At 34.8% G+C, this 23,432-nt stretch overlaps 1 protein-coding gene and 1 long non-coding RNA gene across 15 annotated transcripts; one reads left to right on the top strand and one right to left on the bottom strand.

Moving 5' to 3' along the window:
- The first annotated feature begins 11,950 nt into the window (after positions 1 to 11,950).
- Positions 11,951 to 13,924, top strand: LOC110602879 (gibberellin 3-beta-dioxygenase 1). The gene is made up of 2 exons (XM_021740460.2): positions 11,951 to 12,495; positions 13,218 to 13,924. Exons 1-2 carry the CDS (start codon positions 12,029 to 12,031, stop codon positions 13,771 to 13,773), a joined length of 1,023 nt encoding a protein of 340 aa, XP_021596152.1. The 5' UTR covers positions 11,951 to 12,028; the 3' UTR covers positions 13,774 to 13,924.
- Positions 13,925 to 15,009: 1,085 nt separating this feature from the next.
- On the bottom strand, positions 15,010 to 21,758 carry LOC110602880. 14 transcript variants are annotated; one of them, XR_006349051.1, is made up of 5 exons: positions 18,968 to 21,750; positions 18,714 to 18,770; positions 17,705 to 18,522; positions 16,926 to 17,610; positions 15,010 to 16,445 (listed from the first exon to the last, which is right to left on the bottom strand). It is a non-coding gene; the product is annotated as an uncharacterized LOC110602880 (long non-coding RNA). The 14 variants fall into 14 exon arrangements; XR_006349041.1 differs by having other exon boundaries at positions 17,470 to 17,610; positions 18,968 to 21,749; XR_006349043.1 differs by having other exon boundaries at positions 16,142 to 17,610; positions 18,968 to 21,264; positions 21,416 to 21,758.
- Between the last annotated feature and the right edge of the window lie 1,674 nt (positions 21,759 to 23,432).

Raw genomic sequence — 23,432 nt, 5'->3', positions numbered from 1 at the left:
GAAACCTGCTGAAGAAGAGGCTGCTCCTCTCCCTCTACCCCTGCCATTGGCCTGAGTCACGGCTGGAGCTGCTGGCTGAGCCACACTACCAGAAGCTGTCTGCTGAGACTGTGCTCCAAAAGCTGCCCTAGGACACTCCCGAGCCATGTGTCCTTCTTGCCCGCATCTGAAGCAGGCTGTTGTCCCAGCCCGGCAAACTCCCCTGTGTGGCCTACTACACTTTGCACAAACTGCATTATCCGCACCAGAGCTCGAGCCACTCCCTAGTCCCAGACTGGACTTGACCTTGTTCCAAAACTTGTTCTTCTTCTACTTCTTGGTGGTACTGCTCCACCTCTTGCTGCCTAAAGTTGCTGCACTAAAAGAAGAAGAGCCTGGGGTCTTAGAACCAGAAGGCTGTGCCACTGACTGCTTAACTGTCCCTTGAACGATGACACTGGCCTCCATTTTCCAGGCCATATCCACTATGGCATGGAAGCTCTCCCTATCTGCTGACTGGATCAAGGAGGAATATCTGGAGTGGAATTTCATGATATACCTCCTTGACCTTTTCTGGTCTGAGTCAAGATTTTGCCCTGCAAATGGCAACAGCTCCAAGAATCTGTCTGTGAACTCCTCTACACTCATCTCATCAGTCTACCTCAACTGCTCAAACTCTATCATCTTTAGCTCCCTTGAACTATCTGGGAAAGCCCATCCTGCAAACTCGTTTGCAAACTTTTCCCAAGACATGCTGTCCACCTTCGGGTTCATATAATTCTTGAACCACTCTCGTGCCTTCTTGCACTTAAGCGTGAACCCAGCCATCAGAATGGCTCTACTGTCATCAGCCCCAATCTCATCTGTGATCACCTTAACCCTTTCAAGATGCACAAACGGGTCATCCCCTTTTTCATACTAAGGAGCACCCAGTTTCATGTAGTCGGTCATCTTGACCTTGTTCCCACTGGCTGAGCTAGGTCTAGAAGGTTGAGTAACCGGGGCTGCTGGTTCTGTAGGTGGTGGAGGTGGTGCAACATTTTCTGAGGTAGGGTTTGCTGGATTTGGATAGTAAGGTGGGGGTGGATACATTAGGTATTGTGAATATGGTGGGTAGTAGGGCGGGTATGGCATTTGTGTGGGATAAGGGGTGAAGCTAGGGTAATCCGATGTACCTCCCATCGAATACCCAGGATTTTGTGAGAAGTGCGGGTAGTGGGGTGGCTGAACAAATCCCGAGGCCTGAGTGCCTCCTTGGGACTCTCCCATTCCCTCTTCTGACATGCTAACTCCCAGACTGCCATCCCTCCTCTGCTCTACATCCATATCATCCCCCATGTCTTCTGACATTCCTCCCTGAACTGTTCCCCTCACTGATCTGCTCCTACCCAGATCCAGAGACCTTCTAGGGTCTCTTACTGCTCTTTCTCTGTTAGACCTACTAGACATTGCCCTAGGCAATGTAGGAGGACGGGCGCTCATGCCCTCATCCTCAGGTGGCACTCCAGTCAATCGTGCAGATCGACGAGTTCCTCTCATCCTGTTTTCTGAAAGGCAGTACATAACAAGCAAACATTAGCATCATATGGTTCATGTGGGCACACATGAACCCTCATCACATACATCACATATCATTAATGCACATGCATATAATCATGGCATTTCACATCATCATACAAGACAGGACTCCACATCCTATCCTAGTGGACGTGATCTTCCTATTGTGCTTGACCTTATATAACATCTATGAGCCCGACACTCTAGGTCCGACCATATGAACCTAGGGCTCTGATACCATTCTGTAACGACCTGAAAATCGGACCGCTACCGGCGCTAGGATCCAGGTCGGCTTAAGGCCGCCGGGACCCGTAGCAAGCCTAACATGCATCCTGTGAACCTGATTAATCCCATACATGATCAACAACATACATAAAAATTAAAACTTTTCTTTCATTCATTCTCTCATACACCAACTCAGCCTGTGCATGTACTGAACATAGACATAATCATAAACATTGGCCCCTCTGTGGGACCTCATCAATACCCCCAATGGGTGGCATAACATGTGTTGAGTTGGTTTACATAAGCATTACAAAATATCTAAGATCATGTATTAAAAAGGGATTACAATATACTATAGTCAAGCACACTTCTAAACTTCAATATCATTACATTACATATTTATACATCATTATACAAATTCATCATGTCCACATTCTAGCTATTACATACTCAAGACTTCATTACTCTTGCTGACCTCTTGGTCTACCCTGTACCTGCAAGCCTGGGGGTTAAGGGAGAGGGGTGAGCTACAAGAGCCCAGTGAGCAGAATGATAAAACATTTAAAATATATGATAACATGAAATGCATCACATCACAGCTAATCACATCAAGGATGAATTTGTCACCAATAGTCCTCTACATAGTCCAACTGTGCCAGGGGCGTAGAATGGGCCTCACTGGTCTTTCTCTTACATAATCATAACATAGCATAACATAACATTCCAACTGTGCCAGGGACGTAGAATGGGCCTCACTGGTCTTTCTCTTACATGGTGCCAGGGGCGTAGAATGGGCCTCACTGGTCTTCCGTACCGTATCATCATCATATCATAACATATGAGGACTAAAGGATCATTCAACATTCATCCACATCATCAACATATTATGCAATGCAACATATTCGTGAGTTCTAATGCAAGCACCCTATTATATCTCATGGCATTCATGATGCGTGAATCATGCTAAAACTGGTTTATTTATTTAAAAGCATAAGAGTTATTCCACTCACCTCTGGCTGAAGCTCTACTGACTCAGAAGCAGCTGAACTCACTGCTGGGGTCCTCGGTTCCTCGGGTCCGAACCTACACAGGTGGACTCAAATGAGGGACCAAACAACTAGAACATAACTCTAAAAACGTCCCCCAAAAACCCCCTAGAACATCATGAAATAATCATAGAAAATCATGCAAAAGAGGGCTGGACAGGGCACTTTCGGCGGCAGGTTCGGCGGCCGAAAGTCCCTCCAGAGCCGAAAGTCAGGCAGGTTCGGCGGCACCTTCGGCGACCGAAACTCCCAGACAGAGGCGAAACTCATGCATCTTCGGCGGCACTTTCGGCGGCCGAAACTCCCAGACAAAGACGAAAGTCTCCTTTCGGGGGCAAGCTTCGGCAGCCAAAGGCTGCTTCCACAAGCATGTTCGGCGGCTGAAAGTTCCTTCGGCTGCCGAACCTAATTTCTCCCTTAGTGGCAGAAACTCAGCTCTCCTATGCATATACGCCTCCAAAACTTCCCAAACATGCATAACCTATTCTACAACACACATACACAATCATACCAGCTCCTAGGGGCTTCAAACTATCCTAAGCCCCATCTACAACACATCCAACATGCATTGGCAAGCCACATTGTTCAAAAACACAACATAAATTCATAAACCTAACCATAAGCTAAACATGCATTCTACCCCATAGATCTTCATAAAACTCACTTAAAACATGCAATGAGCTTAAGATCGGCTCTTACCTCTTGAAAATCGAGAGAGAGACGACCTAATCTTGGAGATGGGAGATTTTCAACTTCCTTGGGTCTCCAAGTTCAAAACTTGCTCAAAACTTGAAAATCTTCAAAACAAGATGAAAACTTGTGAAAATCGTGAAAGATTTGAAGGAAGAACTCAAAGATTGGTGAGGGACGGCGGAGAGCTCACCTTGGCCGAAAATGGGGAGAAAAGCTCGCCCATTTCGGCTAAGGGACCCTTTTATAGTGGCTGGCCAGGCCACGTTCGGGGGCCGAACGTGCCTCCGCATGCATGCCATGTTCGGCGGCCGAACTTGAGGTTCGGCGGCCGAACCTGGACTTTCCTCACTTATGCCTTCGGGGGCCTAAGGCACACCCGAAATGCCTGCATGTTCGGCGGCCGAACTTGAGGTTCGGCGGCCGAACCTGGGTTTTCCTCCAAGGACATTCATGCAAAAACTCATTTCCATCTTGCTTAAAATTATAAAACACATTAAAACATTTTATGAAAACATGGTTTTACCCTTCTAGAGGTCTCCGACATCCGAGATTCCACCGGACGGTAGGAATTCTGATACCGGAGTCTAGCCGGGTATTAGAATTATCATAATTGAATCTCAAAGTAGTTATGTCTTAATCCTTTGACTTGAGATTGTCATAGTTTCCAACATAAGGATTGTTATGTTTTGACATAACCAAACATTGTCTTTAATCGGATAATCATAAAGATTATGATTGAGCATAATAGAAATTATGTAGAGGATATTGAACAATCAAGATAGAATTTGTCCCTCTCTTTGAGAGAGATATCTTCTGGGTCCCTCGATAAGTGAGACTGAGAAATGCATGGCTATGCTCAAATGATTTGATAGTGTGATCAATATCATTTGGTTTTATCAGTCTACTTAGAGATCGAGAAATCACAAGTTTGAACATTATAAGTTTGACATTGACCATGACTTATGTTCAAACTAGATATCGTATGACAAAAGTATTAATACATGTTCTATTTATTAGGTTTTATCGGACTATCGATCCTCATATTAATTGGATAGTCATAATGTCTTGCTAGAGGCTACTTATGATTTATGGGTCTTGTAGAACTTGGCCTATTGCCAATTAATGTGAGCTTATTGGTTCACATATAAAAGAACGTCATTGATGTGCTATGTCATATTAATGGGCTAAAAGCCCATTAGTATAATTAATAATAATAAAGATGTTATTATTATTAATATTAATTATTTATTATTATAAGATAATAATATTTAAAAGATCTGCAGTCTATCTATAACTGTTACAGATAAAAGATTTTTCGGTTTTCTTTTTCAAAACAAACTATCACATAAGATATTTGAGTATCTGCGAGATTATGATAGTTGGTTATGAAAACAACTCTTTTACGAAAAGAAGTGTGGGAAAACAAAAGATTGAAAATGAATAAAAACTTCTTCTGCGAATTGTGGGAGTAACGATTTGGAGAAATTTTTTTGAGCTGCAGATTGGAGAGCACATAGCTTATTTGTCTCTGAGAGAGCTAGCACTCTAGAAGGATAAAAGACGTTCGTGTGGATACCATAGAGTGTTCGTTTCAAAAGCAGCGCCATCAGTCCGGAACTGTATCTTCTCGTCAAGTCCAACAGGTTTGTCTCTTATCCTTCCTTTCGAAATAAATAAAGCACTCGGATCCTGATAGGGAAACAGAGATTCTTTTTCCGCTGCGTGTTTTGGGTTGTAGTAATCTCTGGATTCCTAACAAAATTCTCCAAGAACAGGTTGAAGAATTACTGAATAAGGGGCATATTCAGGAGAGCATTAGTCCCTGTGGAGTACCTACCCTATTAGTTCTAAAGAAAGATGGGACTTGGAGAATGTGCATCGATAGCAGGGTCATCAATAAAATTACAGTTCAGTATCGATTTCCTATTCCACGACTGGATGACATGCTGGATCAACTATCTGGGTCTAAATTCTTTTCTAAAGTCGACCTTAAAAGCGGCTATCATCAAGTTCGGATGATCAAGGAGGGAGATGAATGGAAGACTGCCTTCAATACTAAGGAATGCTTGTATGAGTGGCAAGTTATGTCCTTTGGTTTGACGAATGCACCTAGCACTTTTATGCGACTCATGAACCAGGTTTTGTGTCCTTTCTTACGTAAATTTGTGATTGTTTATTTTGATGACATCTTGATTTTTAGTCGCAGTGAAGAAGAACATTTACAGCATCTCTGTCAAGTCATGACAGTCTTGCAAGAAAGTGAGCTGGTTATTAATCTTAAGAAGTGCATTTATATGACGGAGCGCGTTCTATTCCTGAGATTCGTTGTTAGTGCAGAAGGGATACATGTTGATGAGAAGAAGGTAGAAGCAATACGAAATTGGCCCATCCCCAAAACTATTTCTAAAGTTCACAGCTTTCATGGCCTTGCTACTTTCTATCGACGGTTTATCAAAAATTTCAACAGCATCGTTACCCCTATCATAAATTGCTTGAAGAAAGAGAGAGTGTAGAAATTTGCTTGGACTGACGCTACCAACAATAGCTTTGAAGAGATTAAAGATAAGCTTACTTCTTCTCCTATTCTTGCTCTACCAAATTTTGATAAATTGTTTAAAGTTGAATGTGATGCTTGTGGAGTTCGGATTGGTGGAGTGTTGTCACAGTTTAAAAGGCCAATTGCTTTTTTTAGTGAAAAATTGAATGAAGCTAGGAAAAAGTGGTCCACTTATGAGTAAGAGCTATATGCAGTATTTCAAGCTTTTAAAACTTGAGAGCAGTATCTAATCGGGTGAGAGTTTATTATTCACACAGATCATCAATCTTTGATCTATTTTAAAACTAAAAAACATGTGAATAAGATGCATGCTTGATGGGCAGCTTAATTTAGAGCCTTTCATTATTTCATAAAACATAAGGCTGGCCATAGTAATAAGGTGGCAAATACTTTGAGTAGGAGGGCTGCTCTGTTGATTAATATGAATCATGAGGTTGTAGGTTTTGAATTCCTGAAGAATTTGTATGCTACATATGATGACTTTGCTAATATATGGGCTAGAGTCCATACTCAACAGCCTGCTGATGGGTTCTTGATACATAATGATTTTCTTTTTAAGGAGAATAGGTTATGCATTCCTCGATCTTCTTTGTGCGAAAAACTGATTCTAGAGGTCCATGGAGGAGGTTTGAATGGACATTTGGGGCGTGATAAGACTGTTGCTGGGTTGGATGAGCATTTTTACTTGCCACAATTAAAAAGGGATACAGGTTAGATGGTCCAGAAGTGCTCAGTTTGTCAAACTCAGAATGGACATTCATAGAATACGGGCTTATACACTCCACTGCCTATTTCAGCACATCCTTGAGAGGACTTATCTATGGATTTTGTTCTTGGTCCTCCACGTACTCAACATGGATCTGATTCCATTTTTGTTATTATTGACAGGTTCTCCAAAATGGCGCATTTCATTCCTTGCAACAAAACTAATGATGCTTCTCATGTGGCTAAACTATTTTTCCAGGAGATTGTTCGCTTACATGGTATCCCCAAGACCATTACTTCTAACAGAGATGTGAAGTTTCTTTCTCACTTCTGGGTGACTTTATGAAAATATTTTGGAACTGAACTTCGATACAACAGGGTTGCCCATCCCCAAACTGATGGACAAACTGAAGTGGTGAACCGCACGCTTGACAATCTTTTGCGCTGCATCTGCAGTAACAAGAAAACTGCTTAGGATCTTGCTATTGTCCAAGCAGATTTTTCTTACAACAGTGTTGTCCACAGTCCTACAAAGATGTCACCATTTTTTGTTGTGTACAGGAAAGTCCCAGTACATACAGTTGATCTTATTGCCCTTCCCACAGGTTCTCACAATAGTATTGCAGCAAGCAACTTAGCAAAAATGCACATGGATATTTTCAAACAGGTACAACAATGCCTTACAGAAGTCAATGACAAATATAAAGTTACAGCTGATAAATATAGGTATTTCAAATTCTTCAATACCGGTGATCAAGTTATGGTGTATTCATGTAAGGAGCGTGGTGGAGGATAGAAAAAACTTGACACCAATAAGATTGGTCCATTTCGAATCATTCAGAAGATTAATGACAATACTTATGTTCTTGACCTCCTAAATGAGATGAAAATTTCCAAAACGTTTAACGTGGTGGACTTATTTCAGTACTACCCTGCTGATAACAACTCGAGGTCGAGTTCTTTATAAGTAAAAGGAAATGATACAGAGCAACTAGTCTTGGACTTTACTGCAGATTTAGGCTGAACATAACTTTTACTACCGACTTTCGATGGAGACCCACAATAACTTTTCGGAAAGGGAATTTCGAGATGCACGAATTTCAAAAGTGTGACGAGGGCCATATCACAAAGTTCAATATGGAAATTCCATCGTTTAGGGGTCAATTTTATATTTTAATTACTTTTTTAAATATTTTCGTAATTTTACATATTAGGGTCTTTTTCTATTATAAATACCTTCATGGATATTAGAAAGACACTTTTCAATATATAAAGAATTTCAATAAGACTATTCGTCTTTCGGCCTATTTTTTTTTTATATCATCTTAGTCAAACGGTATTAGTTAAAATTCTTGACAGAGTCTAATTAGTACTTTATCAGGTTTTCATCATAAATATAAATACAAGAGTTATAAACTATAAATGACTAATTAATTCTCATAATGATATAATTAATTTAAGAGTTATAAAATTAAATATAAATACAAGAGTTACAAACTATAAATAACCCATTAATTCTCATAATGATATAATTAATTTAAGAGTTATAAAATTAATTTAGATGATTAATATTTAAGGGTTATAAAATTGAATTGTATATTAAATTTTTGAGGGTTATGGATATTCATTACTATATAATAAAATTATGTATATACATGAAAATAATTATATTTTAATATTTTTTAATTATCATACATATAACTGTATAATAAATTAATATTTTATATTTATTTCATTAATATAAAAAATTAATATATGCTCTTATTAATCATTTTACATACTAACGGTAACAACTAGATAATTTATTGATCACTTAAAATATATTAATTAAAATGATAAATGATTTATTAGATTTCGTCAGAAGTTTTAACCAATATCGTTTGACTAAAATGATAGAAGAGAAATGAAAGACTAAAAGAAAAAACAAATCTTATTGAAATTCTTTAAAAATTGAAAAGTGAGTCTCAAATAGTAGGATTATTTATAATATAAAAAATCCTAATATGTAAAATTATAAAAATATCCAAAAAAATAATTGAAATGTAAAATTGACCCTTAAACGGTGAAATTTTCGCCTCGAACTTTGTAACAAATCTGTGCTCGTCACACTTTTGAAAGTCGTACGTCTCAAAATTTTCTTTTTAAAAATCTATCGTGGGTCTCCATTGAATATCGACAACAAAAGTTAAGTGCGGTCCAAATTTACCGTAAAATCCAAGATTAGTTGTTCATTATCATAAAATCAACTATCAATTATAATTAACTATCAAGTTAACGATTATCACTGATTGTGTCCAACACCTAAACCAAAGCAATCTCTCTGTAGAAGGAGAAGTACAAGCTTAGTGCACCCAAAGCACATATACATGCTCATTCTCAAGTCAACTTTATCAAATATTTATTTATAAAATCATCTAATAATGATATGCATTTTTTTCTCAAACTCGATACAAAGTATCAATCTCAACGTATATAAATAATCTCAAGATGATGAAGTAATATAAAGAAATTATAGAGAACAAGATCAAACCCAATATTTTTATAGCAGATTCGCATAAGCAAGCCTACATCTATTTCTCTCAAATTAATTTCTACTTTAAGCCTTCACTTGAAGAAGTTCCCTTTTCAAAGGACAAAGAGAAGAGCCTTTTACAATCAATCAATTTTCACCAAGTGCTTGAGACCTTTATAATCTCCCCTTCTTTCAATGTCTTGCCATTCTTCATGTGCAGCTCCTTCTTTCCAAATCTGAACTCTCCTCCCATTCCCTATTCTCCATCTTGCCCCTTCTCAAGATGAGACAGTTGGGATTGAGCTTGAACGGGGTTCATTTGCAAAAGTTGGAGAATCCAACCTCCTGCTGCTGATAAATAATATATTCCAAGTCTAACTTTTATTTAAAGCATACGCATTGAAAAAAAACCTTTGGCTTTGGACTTTCTGCTTTGATAGATCTTTCCTCTCAAAAGTCTTCATTTACAAATTCCCCAAGCTTCAATAGGCATTTAGAAACATCTAGTATATATATCCCACATCAGAATAATCTTGAATATATTATGCTTGAAATGAAATAACTCTCATAAATTTAGAATGCAAGCATAAATGCTGATAAGATAAAGGAGAATATTTTGCCAATAGAAAATGAAGAATATTACCCTAATAGATGAGATGAGATGGCATAGATCGTTTAACTAGAGGTCTCGAGTTCGAATTCTAATTATGGAAACTTTTAAAATTTGAGAGACAGCGTTTTACTCTTAATGAGTCTGTCCAATATAAATCTAAATTAGTCGAATTAATAGATTTTAGATACCAAATGATTTATAACAAAAATAGAAAATGAAGAATACTGAAGGGAAGCTTTAAAATAAGCACAATTAATTCTTACAAATTTGGAGCACTCTTATTAGGTGAGAAGGTAAAAAATATAGTCGTATATAGGCTCTTTGATGCATGAAACAGCCGTCTCAAAAAAAATATGCAATCAAATTTTGAAAAATTAGTTATTTTGGTTTGAAAATCATCTAATTTGGACAAAGCAGAAAAACTCGGCTAACTAAAAAGAATATTTATTTTTATCAATTTTGATAATATTTCTCTCACACTAAGTATAAGCCTAAATTTTATTTTGTTTTTTCTTTAATTTTTTATATATCTTTATATTATACAAGATAACAATTTCTTTTATGAATCTATAATCTCATTTGAATAAACCTTGCCTAAGGCATTTGTAAAATGTTCCTTTTAAGAATAAATCAAAATATTATGCATAAAAAATTAAAATAATTTCATTAAATTTTAATATGGTCGACAACAGTATATATATTGACGTTCTTAATTTATATATAAAAATCTTAAATGACAAATGCAAGGTCCCTCTCTCTTCCACTGCTAATTTGGGTCACGTTGATTCTTTTTTTTTTTTTTTTTTTTTTTGAAATGGGGTCACGTTGATTCTAAATTTACTTTTTTTAAAATGGATTTTTCAGTGGAAAATTTATTTATTTGATCGTCGCCGGCCAATTCCACTAAGGCCAACATGTGATTCAAAGAAGAAATTTTATTATATATAATTCTCATTAATTTATAAGTAATGGCAACATGGATTCAATTATTTCGAGAGCATATCTATATTAATTATTATATAAATAATATTTTAATTAATTTCTCTAAATGCGCACGCAAAAGCTTAAAAAAACATTTTTTAATATAATATTCACTTTGGATATCATATAATACAAAGCCGTTGGCCGTATAGACCTTTGAATAAAACAATTTTATTATATGGAACATCATTAGTTCTATAAAATTAGGTTATTGAGTAATTAAATTCAAAATTTATCAATTTTTTATTAAACTAATTTATCGTCAAATACGGTCCCATTCTATCGATTTAATTTAAAATTAAATTAAATAAATTAAAAATTAAAATTTTAGTATTTATAAAAATCGAATCGAACCGATTTTAATTAAAAATTAAATCGATTTGATTCGATTCAATTCGATTTAATTTAATTAGTTTTAATTTTTAATAAATTTTTTATTTTTAATATTTTAAAATTTAATTAAAATATTTTAATTTTAATATAATCTAATCTCTATATTATTAAAAATAATATATTATTATATTCGATTTAATTTTTTTAATATTTTTTATCAAAATTAAATTAAATTAAAATTTTTAAAATTAAAAATTAAATTAAATTAAATTAAATTAAATAAAAAATTAAATTATAATTTTTAAATTAATTCAATACAATTTAATTTTTTAATTTGAATAGAATAATCATCATCCGAACATGGATATACGGAATTACATACATTAGTTGGGTGTAAGGTTTATTTGATCCACGTGTGAATGTTTAAGATAGGAAGAATAAAAATTACAAGTCCCAACTGGTGAATAGATCAAAGCATTTCCAAAATTTCATAGTCGTGGACAGGGCATGTCCATTGTGTCTATAAAAGCAAAAGAAAAAACAACAAGGGTCCCATCCTTATCATCCGAACAAAGGAACTGTTTCGAGTCTTTGAGATGCCACAACTTTGTGTATTGTCTGTTCCTTGTTTTGTCTTATTCTCCCAATCCTTCCAAATTCACTTACAGACATTGCTCTGTCCAAACTGTATCATCTCAACCCTAACCTTCCTTATTTATATTTAATTTTTCTACCTAATCTAATCCCACAAAGCTCTAATTAAAACTCTTTGTTTTTCCCCATTTTATTTCCTTTATCTTTCACTAGCTTCTGCTTAGCTATATGCCATGAGCACTCTCTCTCAAGTCTATACAGAATATCCTCTCAACCTCCAACAAATCATCCCTCTAGATTTTGATTCCATTGCCACTGTGCCTGATTCTCATGCTTGGCCTGACTCCGATGGGTTTGAGTCAAATGATCGGTTTTCGATACCTACGATTGACCTCAGGGACCCTGATGCAGCCAAGCTCATAGGTCATGCATGTGAGACATGGGGTGCATTCCAAGTCGTAAACCATGATATTTCATTGAACTTATTGGATGAAGTTGAGTCTGAGGTTCGGCGGCTCTTCTCTCTTCCGACTACACGAAAGCTGAAGGCTTTAAGGTCTCCTGGTGGAGCCACCGGATACGGCTTAGCTCGGATATCGTCGTTCTTCAACAAGTTTATGTGGCATGAAGGGTTCACTATCATGGGTTCTCCTACGGATCATGCTAAGGAACTTTGGCCTCATGAGTATCAGAAGTTTTGGTAAGTCCATGCACTTCCATGCACGTAGGGAAATGGATAAAAAAGCTGCTTCATTTTGCAGTCTTATACTTCATTAGAGCTTTTTCGGAAAAAAGGACATGAATCTGATCTACAATAACATGAATATGGTCAAGCTGAACCACGCATCTTTGATTAGTTGCAGACATAAATATTTTTTGGCATCTTCAAAATGAAAATGCATTACCCTTTTGATCTAAGGGTATTAATCATATATATATTTAGCAAAAATCTATTTGCTAAATATATATATATAATATTAGAAGGTTGACATATTAAAAGAGTAACGCATACATAGTGCTTAGGCATCCAAAATCCTAAGTTCAAATAGTTTTTTATTTTTTATATATATTATCCGATATTTAAAACCCACTAACTCGATTAATCTGTATTGGTGAGCATAGTGTTTTCTTTCAAATTTTAAATATATTTTATATTCAGACTCGAATTTGAAAACTCTTCTTTAAAAAAAGAAAAAACTCATGCCATTTCATCTTACCTCTTGATGATTGCAAGTAGTTTACTTTAATTAGCAATCTTTTCAATAAATTCAGCAACTCTAATCAAGTTAATTCTAGAACTTGAATGTTCTCACCAGCTATAAGTTTTCTGGCACATGCATAACTCTTTAAACAAACAAAACTATTGGTAGGAAGCTAAAGAAATTAAGCTAACATTGACTTTCCTTACGAATATGTTTGCAGTGACATAATGGAAGATTATCAGAAGAAAATGGAGGAGCTAGCCAGAAACCTAATGCGTCAAATTCTCAAGTACTTAGCCACATCTGAAGAAGAAATGGACTGGTTTGGTTCACCTGGAAGTGCCAGCATTTGTTTGCAGCTGAACTCCTATCCATTGTGTCCAGACCCTCGTCGAGCCATGGGTCTAGCCCCTCACACAGACACTTCTCTCTTCACCATACTACACCAGAGAACCAGCGGTCTACAAATACTGAAAGAAGGTATTGGATGGGTTTCAGTACGTCCTACCACCGGGGCACTTGTAGTGAACGTCGGTGATCTCTTGCACATCCTATCAAATGCTAGGTTTCCTGGTGTTGTTCATCGTGTGGTGTTGAAAGAGGCTAAACAAAGGTATTCTGTTGCTTTCTTCTATGCCCCGCCTGTTGATTTCCATCTCTTTCCATTGGCTTTGAGTTCCGGCCAAATTCCTCTGTACCGTTCGGTATCAGTAGCTGAGTATGTTGGCAGGAAGGCCAAGAATCTTGACAAAGCACTTTCATCAATTAGAATTTAGTGGAAAGAAGAAAAAGCATATTATTTATATATTTATGCTTGTCTTTGCGGAAAGTAAGCAGGTTTTTTTTTATTATTATTATTAATCGGATGTGTTTATCTATGAATAAATAAACTTATTGATCTATGAGATTTCAAATTCAAACCTGGACTTGAACATGTATCATTATAACAAGAAGATATGCTTCAACATCGACCAGTACGTAAGACTTCTCACCCACAAAGATGATGAAATTTAAAAAAAAATAATAATAATAAATAAAAAAGCTGATCTATTAGTGTAGGCTTTTGTTAATTTCCTAGCTATATCCATAGGAAGAGGCGTAGAGACTTGACCTGGTTTGTATTTATTCATTCTGTTGGCCATTTGAAAATGCATTATTTTATTGTCTATCAATCACACATATGCAAATAATCAAAATATTCTAATTTAATATTATATTACAGTACAATTTTTTTTATTTCAAACATAAATATATATATTCAACCATTTTAAATATATAATATTCAAAAAATATTCTCACAAATTTAATTTAATAATAAATACATATAAATAAATCTGAAATATTTTAAATTTTACTTCAATCTTTAATTTTTACTTTAAAAAATATATATATTCAGAAGAAATATTCAGAAGAAACATTAGATGAGATTTTAATTAAATTGTTTTTTTAGTATAAAACAACCACAGAATGTCATATTCACGCCCACCGCCCAATTAAGTTTCCTAAATTTTTGGATGAACATACATATAAGAGTTTCTTTTTTATTACGACTGCATTTTAGAGTTTAAATAATAATATTTTTACAGTCATTATAAAATTATTATTTTAATATTATTATATTAATAGTTTAAAATTATTATAAAAAAATTATTTTTTTATTATATATTAATTAAAATTTTATTTTTAATTTAATAAAATTAAAATTTTAATATTATATATTAATAATATCAAAGTGATGTAAGGGAGGGAGCAAAATGTTACGATCACTAAAAAAAAAAAAAAAAACTTAATTTTCATACGCAAAAATTAATCCGAAAATAGTAACGTTTTGTCAATATTTAAAAATCTATCATCTCTTAATTTCTTTCTAGATAAAAAAATATATAAAAAAAAAAAAAGTGAAAGGGCAACTTCAGTAATTCATCTTTTGTCCTTTTATCTTGATATTATAAGACTAGAGTATCATGATTATTTAACACTTACAATTGACATTTTATAATTTTAAAAACGAGTTTCACAATATGGAAGCCAAACCTAACACTTGTCCTTATTCATAGAATCATGATAGGAAATCTGTACATAATTATTATTTAATTATATATGAATTTATTTTTTTTTAAGAACAATAGTCATAGGAAGAAGAAGAATAGGACAAAAACAGCCTGCTAGACTTGACTTGTCTGCATGAATACTTTGCCTCGCATGGAATACTACTTCTAACTACGTCAGATGAACCAATCAAGCACTTATACGACAATTTGGACCTCTTCATCTATGGAGGTTTTCCTTGGGGTGGCTTCAACACAGAGAGAGAGAGAAAGCAGTTGAGCTTGCGTAGTTCAGTTGGAAATTGCCTTCACCTTCGTAATTCTACACTAAATCTTTTTTGACCAGCAAAATATTTATATTGCAAGACTGTAATTACAGTAAATTAATATAATAATAATCACAAGAAAAACAAGGTATATAAAATTTAATTTTGCAGTAAAAGTCGATTTAAATAAAATTTTATTATAATATCTAAATATTATAACGTTCTCGTATATATTTATAAGAAATTCACAGTAAACAATAAGGTAATATGTAATATAAAAACTATCGTTACTCTAATTTTTTATGACGAGAAATTTAAAAATTATTAAATAGAAATTTGTGAAACTGTTTCATAATCTAAAAGCAAAATCAATTTAATATCTTCTAATATCACTCACACTTTTCCTATTAAAACTGACAAATACCAAATTCACCTAATTCATTATACCGTACACTCTATACTCAGCACTATTTATAACTATTACGCCTATAATTACATTGGAAAATTTTATCTTTTCATGACATAACAAGCTTGAAGAATCTCGAGGATGGAAAACTTGTACATCACAATCACTCCAAAGCACCAGGTTTTTTCAAAATTTGAGTCTTCCTTATTTTTGTCCTTATTCATATTTGGACGTGCATGAGACTGGACGCTTTTTCACAAAAACTAAAAATTATAATAAATATAGAAAAATCGAAAATTCAATGTTACAACTGCAGGTTATGGTCTAAAACATTCATGCAAAGCCCTGGAACTAGATGAGTGAGTTCCCAGTAAGCAATATAATTAACATTTCAAATAATTTTTCAAGAATAAACCATTATATATTCAAAATTTAACTGTTGGTCTGAATTAAATGATGATATTTGATCACAAATTTTGAATCAAACTCTTAATATAACAAGTACATGAAACACTTACATAACAGATAAGGAAGTATAGTCCAATCTCGACAAGCAGGATGTAGTTGTAACTCAACCAGAGGGATCTTCAGTTTTTAACATTCGCATGTGCGTGCAGAGGAGATATGGAGTTGACAGCCACCTCTCACGTCAACCCCCGAACTCACAAGTCTGCCTTTTCGTCCCACTAGCTAAGATCCATGGCTCCTACTCTTGTTGCTGCTGGTTACTGTGTGTAGGCATATACATGCAGTTATGCAGGAGCAGAAACAGAAGCATAACCTGAACCTATCCTTAAGGAATAGCACCTACTAGCTGCTAAGTTATTTTGAATTAAAAGATTTTACAAGATTTCTTTTCTATTAAATTTCTTGTTTGGAATAAAAGAATTTTTAATTTACAAAAGTTTCATTTTTGAAGAAAACAAAATCATGCATAATTTTGTCAAAATTTATTTGAATACTTTTCCTGTGAAATGAAGCATGTCAAGTGGGAAGTATGTGAATTCCTGTAAGATTCGACTTTGCTCGACAAATTTTGGGATGCTCTGTACTAATGAACTCTAAACTCTTATCACATATTAATCTGGTGAATGAATCAGGACACAGTAGCATATTATTGAGTGGACAAAAAAAAAATAAAGAAGAAAGACAGACAGACAGACAATTTGGCATCAAGTTTTCTGTCGTGAGATGGGTTAGGTACGTACATGGCCCAGCTAAGCTTTGTCTTTATCAAGGAGTTTTGTTTCCATGGGAGATCAAATGGGAAGTATCTGGTTTCTGAAGCTAAAGCACAGCAGTTAGTAAATAGGAATCTTAATGGAGCATATAGCAGCCAACTTGTATCTTTATACCTTCTTCTATGGTTAGATTGTGGGGTATAACCTTCTTGCTAACTACAGGACACTAATCATTCTCTATTTTTACTCCTGCAAGACAAAATTGTATTTGAATGCTGAATATTGTTTTTATTTTCTTTTTATCATTTTGGATTTCAGTAGCAGTCTCAGGCTTAGTTCGATGATAATAAAACCAAAGTTGAACAAGGAAGGTCCTGGTTCAATTCTCTCAATGACCTATCCTTTTAACTCTGACCAAAAAAAGATGAAAAATCACTAGATGAAGGTTGCTTTTTAGTGATTTAACAGACCAATACATGTTCTCAAACAACTCTAGACAACTTTAAAAAAGACCCAACAAAAAAAAAGAAGAGAGAGAGAAAAGCATATGCAAATCATTGTTCAGTCTTACAAAATTTCCAATGCCATCTCTGATATAACAGGCCAGGACTGCAGGAGTTATTGCAGTAATAATGCATAAACAACTCGACTGCACACAGTATTGTTTCTGACACAACTTTGGCTCTGAAGTCTTAGTCTGTGTGCATTCCTCCTAGAAATTTAGAGCTCTATTAACACAAATTAAGCAAAGCTGCGACTGGGAGGGGTATATTACATATACATATGATTCAAATTTATTGTCTTACAGAAATTTCCACTTCGACTTGAGATGTCCATAATGTGCTCTCCACAAGAAAATTTGGGCAGTTCCTACTTGCCAAGCAATTTTGTTAAAAATGAGAAATTGAATCAAAAATTATTTCTACTCCTTAATGTACACGATATCTAATGGTGGTTGTAAAAATAACCAGTGCATTTCTTCACTATCAAGTATCAACATGATGCACCAAAAGGAGAATTGGGAACCCAATTCATAGCACTTAACAGCACTACATATGATGTAAACACCAGTGATGAATCACCATGACAAAATTCGTTGATTTTGTTTACATCAAATAAACACCAGCTACAGTAGAACAAACCCTCAGGAAATGTAGCAGCAAGTTTTGAGTAGTACAAAGCACTGAAATATGAACCAAGTATTACACAATGTTTTGTGTTGGAGTACTCCTGCAATACCCATTATGGAATTATCAAAACAAGGATTACCTGAAAGTCTTTAACAGAGAGTAGCTGTGCCTTTGCTCTGCACTGCTGCATCACAAGCCTGCTGCAGCGCTGCTCTTCCTGAAGGTTGCACTGCACATTTTGTAGCTTCTGTAAGATGCATTCAGCAGCAATTACTCTCCTCAACAACAACAAAGCATGTTCATGCAATTAATCTGCCAGCAATAGCAATAGGAATATAATATCATGGGAAGCTTTTGGAAAATGTACACGTTGATATTTTCTCCCGGTTTCATATATGAGAGAAGATCATAATTGCAGGCTGACTCTTTACAATAGCTTCCATGGAACCAACCAGCTTCATGCAGCTATCAGTACTAGTAATGGCATCTTGAAACTGTAGAAAATTAATGGGCAAAGAAAGTCAGCATCAGTGATAATTAATTAGTCATGCATGCATACTTGTATCCAGCATATGATTGAAAATGTCAACAGTTAATTTTATGCTCCAGGGTCTAAAATAAACGTGGGTAATCAGGACGCAAGCAAAAATAAAATGAACACTAGAAGTGAGTTCATGCAATTTACAGGGATTCATGGCCACCACTTTATATCAGTTTGACATCATAATTTCAGTTGCCAACTCTGCATAGACAAATTAGCCAGAAATACCATAACCTAAAATTAGAGCTATGCTAAACAGATAAAACAAAAGGAAAAGAACAAGGAAATTAACAAAGGATCAGCCAGCACTGCATGCCTTGGCAAAACCTCATTCTTAAAAAGGATTCTTACAAAAAGTTCAAAAAGTATCTGAATGCAAGTCATAACCATGAACTTACAGAGTTTGACAAGGTTTCATTTAGCATCAATTCTTTAATCTCCAAAAGAGCACTATAGTTGCATGATATTTGCTGGCAAAGATAGATTCAACAAAAACATAATGAATATGAGGCCCATAAACCACATATGTATATAAAATCCAGATATGAGCATTCAGCTCTGGAAACTGACATTCACACCAGAAAAATAAAGCTTCACCTCGGTTTCACACTTGCACAGTGTTTGGCTCAACGATGAATCAGAATTTTGTAGAATTCAATTAAATTCCATATAAAATTCATTTAAAATGAATTCAACTATTTGGTTCAATATAACTTAAAATACAAAATTCAATTGTACTCCATAATTCACATTTGGCTTGATACCATAATTGAAATTCATTTGCTCTCATTTCTAAACTATCCTTAAGAGTAAAATTAAAAAATTATAATTTTCTATTATAAAAAATCTTATTCATAATTAATTTATAATAATTAACAAACATTATTCTTAAAAGATAATAATAATAAACATATAAACCCAGTACCAATATGAATTCAAAACAAATTAACATGTCTCATAATATTAGAATTTTATATAATAACATAAATAATGACATTACTTGATGGATAATAAGCTTATATATTTCAAAGTTAGGACAAAAATAAAATATTTTATATAGTTCTCTAGATATTACTAATAGTAAATAGATAGAAAGCTAATTTGTGATTTCTATCTTCTTCCATAACTAATGGAGTTTGATACCATCATCACACGGTAAAAAAAATATAAAAAAAAAAAATCTCAACCATTTACCTTGCTAATAATTTAATGAGCATTTATGGTTTTTGTTTAATAAATACAAGGTAATATAGAAAATTTAGAAAAAGTTGAAAACATGAGAGTTAAAATTGATATTTTTTAATCAATTATTAGGATTTAGTTATTTAGTTAATTTATAAATATAAAAAATGATAATTGAGGAAAAGTCTTTCATATAGGTATTTTAGTCCACAAAATATTATTATGCAATCTTTATGAAATTCATTTTAAATTCCATTAAATTTTATGAGAATTGGTTTTAGTGATAATTAATTCCATAAAATTGAATTCCTAGAACTGAATATTTTTATTCAAACCAAACACACAAAGCTCAGCATTCAATTGAATTCTATGAAATTTAAAGGCAAGGAATTGAACCAAACAGGAAGCAGATATGTGATTCTTAGTCAATTGTTTACATTGAATGAGAGACTGCAATAGCGCCCTACACAGCATGATGATCTTGTCAGAAAAAAAAAAAGCATGATGAATCATTTAAAATATGCAACTTCTGAAGCGAATGTAAGCACCTGGATGAGAATACTGATGCTAATAAGAAATAGAACAAATTGTGGTAACCTAGAGTGGAACAAATTGAGGTTAAGATAAGAAGTCATGGAATATATTGGCCACTAGCATAGCAACTTCAGTGCACTACTAAGACAAGGAGAGCTAGAAAAACAATAAGCATGAATGACAATGAGGAAGGTCATTGTTTCCAGGATTTTAATCAAGGTATGGATATTCATGGAGGTTCAAAGAGAGGTTGTTAAGGCTGCATCTCAGTGATTACATGCATAAATTGGGTTGGACACAAATAGCTCCACAATAATAGGACATAACCAATTCTGTCAACCTCATACTGGTATCAAGTATCGTGAAGTAGTATAAATTCAAAAATAACATGAACTCATTAGAATGGAAAATCCTATCTAAAACCAAAGTACTTTTATATTTACCATAAGCTTTCAATTAAACAGACTCAGTTCTTGACAATTAACAAGTAGAACATGGAAATGGTCACGTGACAAGATATCAAAAAGAATTTCTAAGAAATTATGAAAAGAGAATTATTTGAAGAATTCACAACATGTCAGTGTAGTAGATCGATAACAAGTTAAGCTGCTGTCAAATCCAAAAGAACAAAAGTGACCATCTAGAAAAGAAATAAAGCAGCATCAATCTGCTGTTTTACAGACAGAGCTGCTCTTAGTTGCACTTCTAGTCGTTACTAGCACAGAAATATTCACATAATTCATGCACAGAGAATTGCACATCTCTAAACTAAAACATGATACAAAACTAGCAACATGAATTTAGCCAATTCCCATGATTTCCCTACTGTAAGAAGGGACTCTGTCATATCCTATCTATAACTTCTTTGCCGATTTCAGTATCTCCAGTGAATCGGACCATACGTGGTCCATATCCTCAGAGGGAATCTCGACGTCCCACGCAGCCGATATCTTACTAATTCGTCAACCTCAGCTTGAAACTGAGAGCAGTTGGCATTGTTATTAGAATGAAAAACAGATCACTTGGCTTTTCTCTCATTCTTCAAATCTTAAAACGGGAATTAAAAATCATCATCGAGTGGACCCTAATTACAATTATAAGAATGATAAATTAGATTAAATATGGCTAACCTGTTTATGATTATCCATACTGGCAATCAATTTCTCTATTGAAGCTCTCGCACTGCACAGTTTCTCCTCTTTCCCTTTCCAATTGCGGGATCAGTGGAAGTAAACTCATCGACTCTGCTCTGTTCTTACAATTGAGTAAACGCCATTAATTTGGTTTTTGAGAAAAGGTAGTTTATATGGTTTGTTATTTTTTATGGAGTTCAGATGTTCGGTTAAAAATTAATAAAATTATAATATCATGCTAAACTGGCGTTGGAATTCTAATCGTCTATAGAATCTTGAAATCTAGAATTTCCGAAATCGGAATCTATTGGCAATGTAAAATAAGATTTTTATAAAATAAATTTAAAAATTTGAAGGGTTTGAGTTAAAATGAAAAAAAATAGTTTTAAAGGAAAAGTTCAGGTTGCTGAAGGTGGCTCTTCCATGCCGTCGTAGGACTTTCTCGTTCAGCCGCCGAAAGTGGTTTATCTAGTCACTTATAGGAGGCCTTCAGCCTGAAAATATGAGAGTTTTCTCTCTATTTTTGGGTAGAGGTGAGTCATTGCTCTCCCTTTATTGTTCTTATTGTTTTTCCTTCAATCTCCTCAAAAAATTCATGAGTTTTCTTTTGTTTTTGAAGATTTGAGTTGAATTTAAGTTTTTTAAACCTTGGAGACCTGCAGAGACCGTTTTACCTCATCTCCAAATTGGGGTTGCCGTCACCCTTAGATCTCCAAGAGTTAAGTTTAGATATTTGCCTTTCTTATATTTCAATCAAGTTTTAAGAAAAGGTTAAAGGTTAATAATATATAAAAGTTTTAAGGTGTGTGTTAGTTTTGATGATAAATGCTCCCTCTTGTGTTTTTGTTGTTGTTTGTTGGGGATTAGGGTAGTTTTTATGCTCCTTATGCATGATGAGTGAGTATGCATGTGTTTGAGTTGTTGGGTGTGAGGATCGGAGAGTTGGGAGGCTGTGTACAAAGGGCAGAATCGGATTATGCGTTGCAGGAGAACCCAGGTTCACCGCCGAAGCAAGATTCGGCCATCGAACCTGCTTGTGAAGGCAGCCTTTTGGCCGTCTAACCTGCCTCTGAAAGCATGGACTTTCGGATTTGTGAAGGGGTTTAAGCCGCTGAACCCTTCCCTGAAAGTCCCTGACTTTCGGATCTGTGAGGGACCTTCGGCCGCCGAACTTGCCGCCGAAAGTCCCCTGCTCAACCTTTTCTTGCTTGTTTTATATGCATGTTTTGGTATGTTTTAGGGGGTTTTTGGGAAGTTGTTTAGAGTCTTGTAAGAGTTATGTTTGGTCTCTCATTTGAGTCCATCTGTGTAGGATCGGACTTAGGAGACCGTAGAGACCTACAATAAAATAGTTGTGTCAGTATTAGGCGAGCGTCAATCAGAGGGGAGTAGAACTAAACTAATCTATTGTTTTAACATAATCAGACTTTTTAAGTATGTTCACGCATCACGAATGTCATGTATATGTATTAGATTGTTTTGCATTAGAACTCATGAATATAATGCATTGCATAATTTACTGTTGATGTGGATGGATATTGGATGACCCACTAGCCCTCGATATGTTACGATATGATATGATACGGAAGTCCAGGTCGAAAGCCATTCTACGCCCCTAGCAATATGTAAGAGAAAGTCCAGGTTGAGACCCATTCTATGCCCCTAGCATTATGGATATGTTATGTTATATATAAGAGAAAGTCCTGAGGAGCTCCGTCGAGAGCCGGACACTATTGGAATTTGTAGAGGGTTACTGGTGACAAGTCTATCTTGATGTGATATGTTTGTGTTGTGACGCATTTCATACGAGTATATGATTATTAAACTGTTTTTATGTTCTGCTCACTAGGCTCTTGTAGCTTATCCCTTTCCCCTAACCCCAGGTTTGCAGGGTCAAAGATAGTTCGGGGGAAGTCGGCATAGTCGCTGGTATAGTCTAATGTAATAGTATAGTTGTGGACATGCATTGTTTAATGGATTAGAATTGTGCTTTGCCCTAGTTTTTGATCTTGTA

This window comes from Manihot esculenta, chromosome 16 (genome assembly GCF_001659605.2).
Source record: "Manihot esculenta cultivar AM560-2 chromosome 16, M.esculenta_v8, whole genome shotgun sequence".
Lineage (NCBI taxonomy): Eukaryota > Viridiplantae > Streptophyta > Magnoliopsida > Malpighiales > Euphorbiaceae > Manihot > Manihot esculenta.
This window is presented reverse-complemented; position numbering and strand designations above follow the sequence as displayed.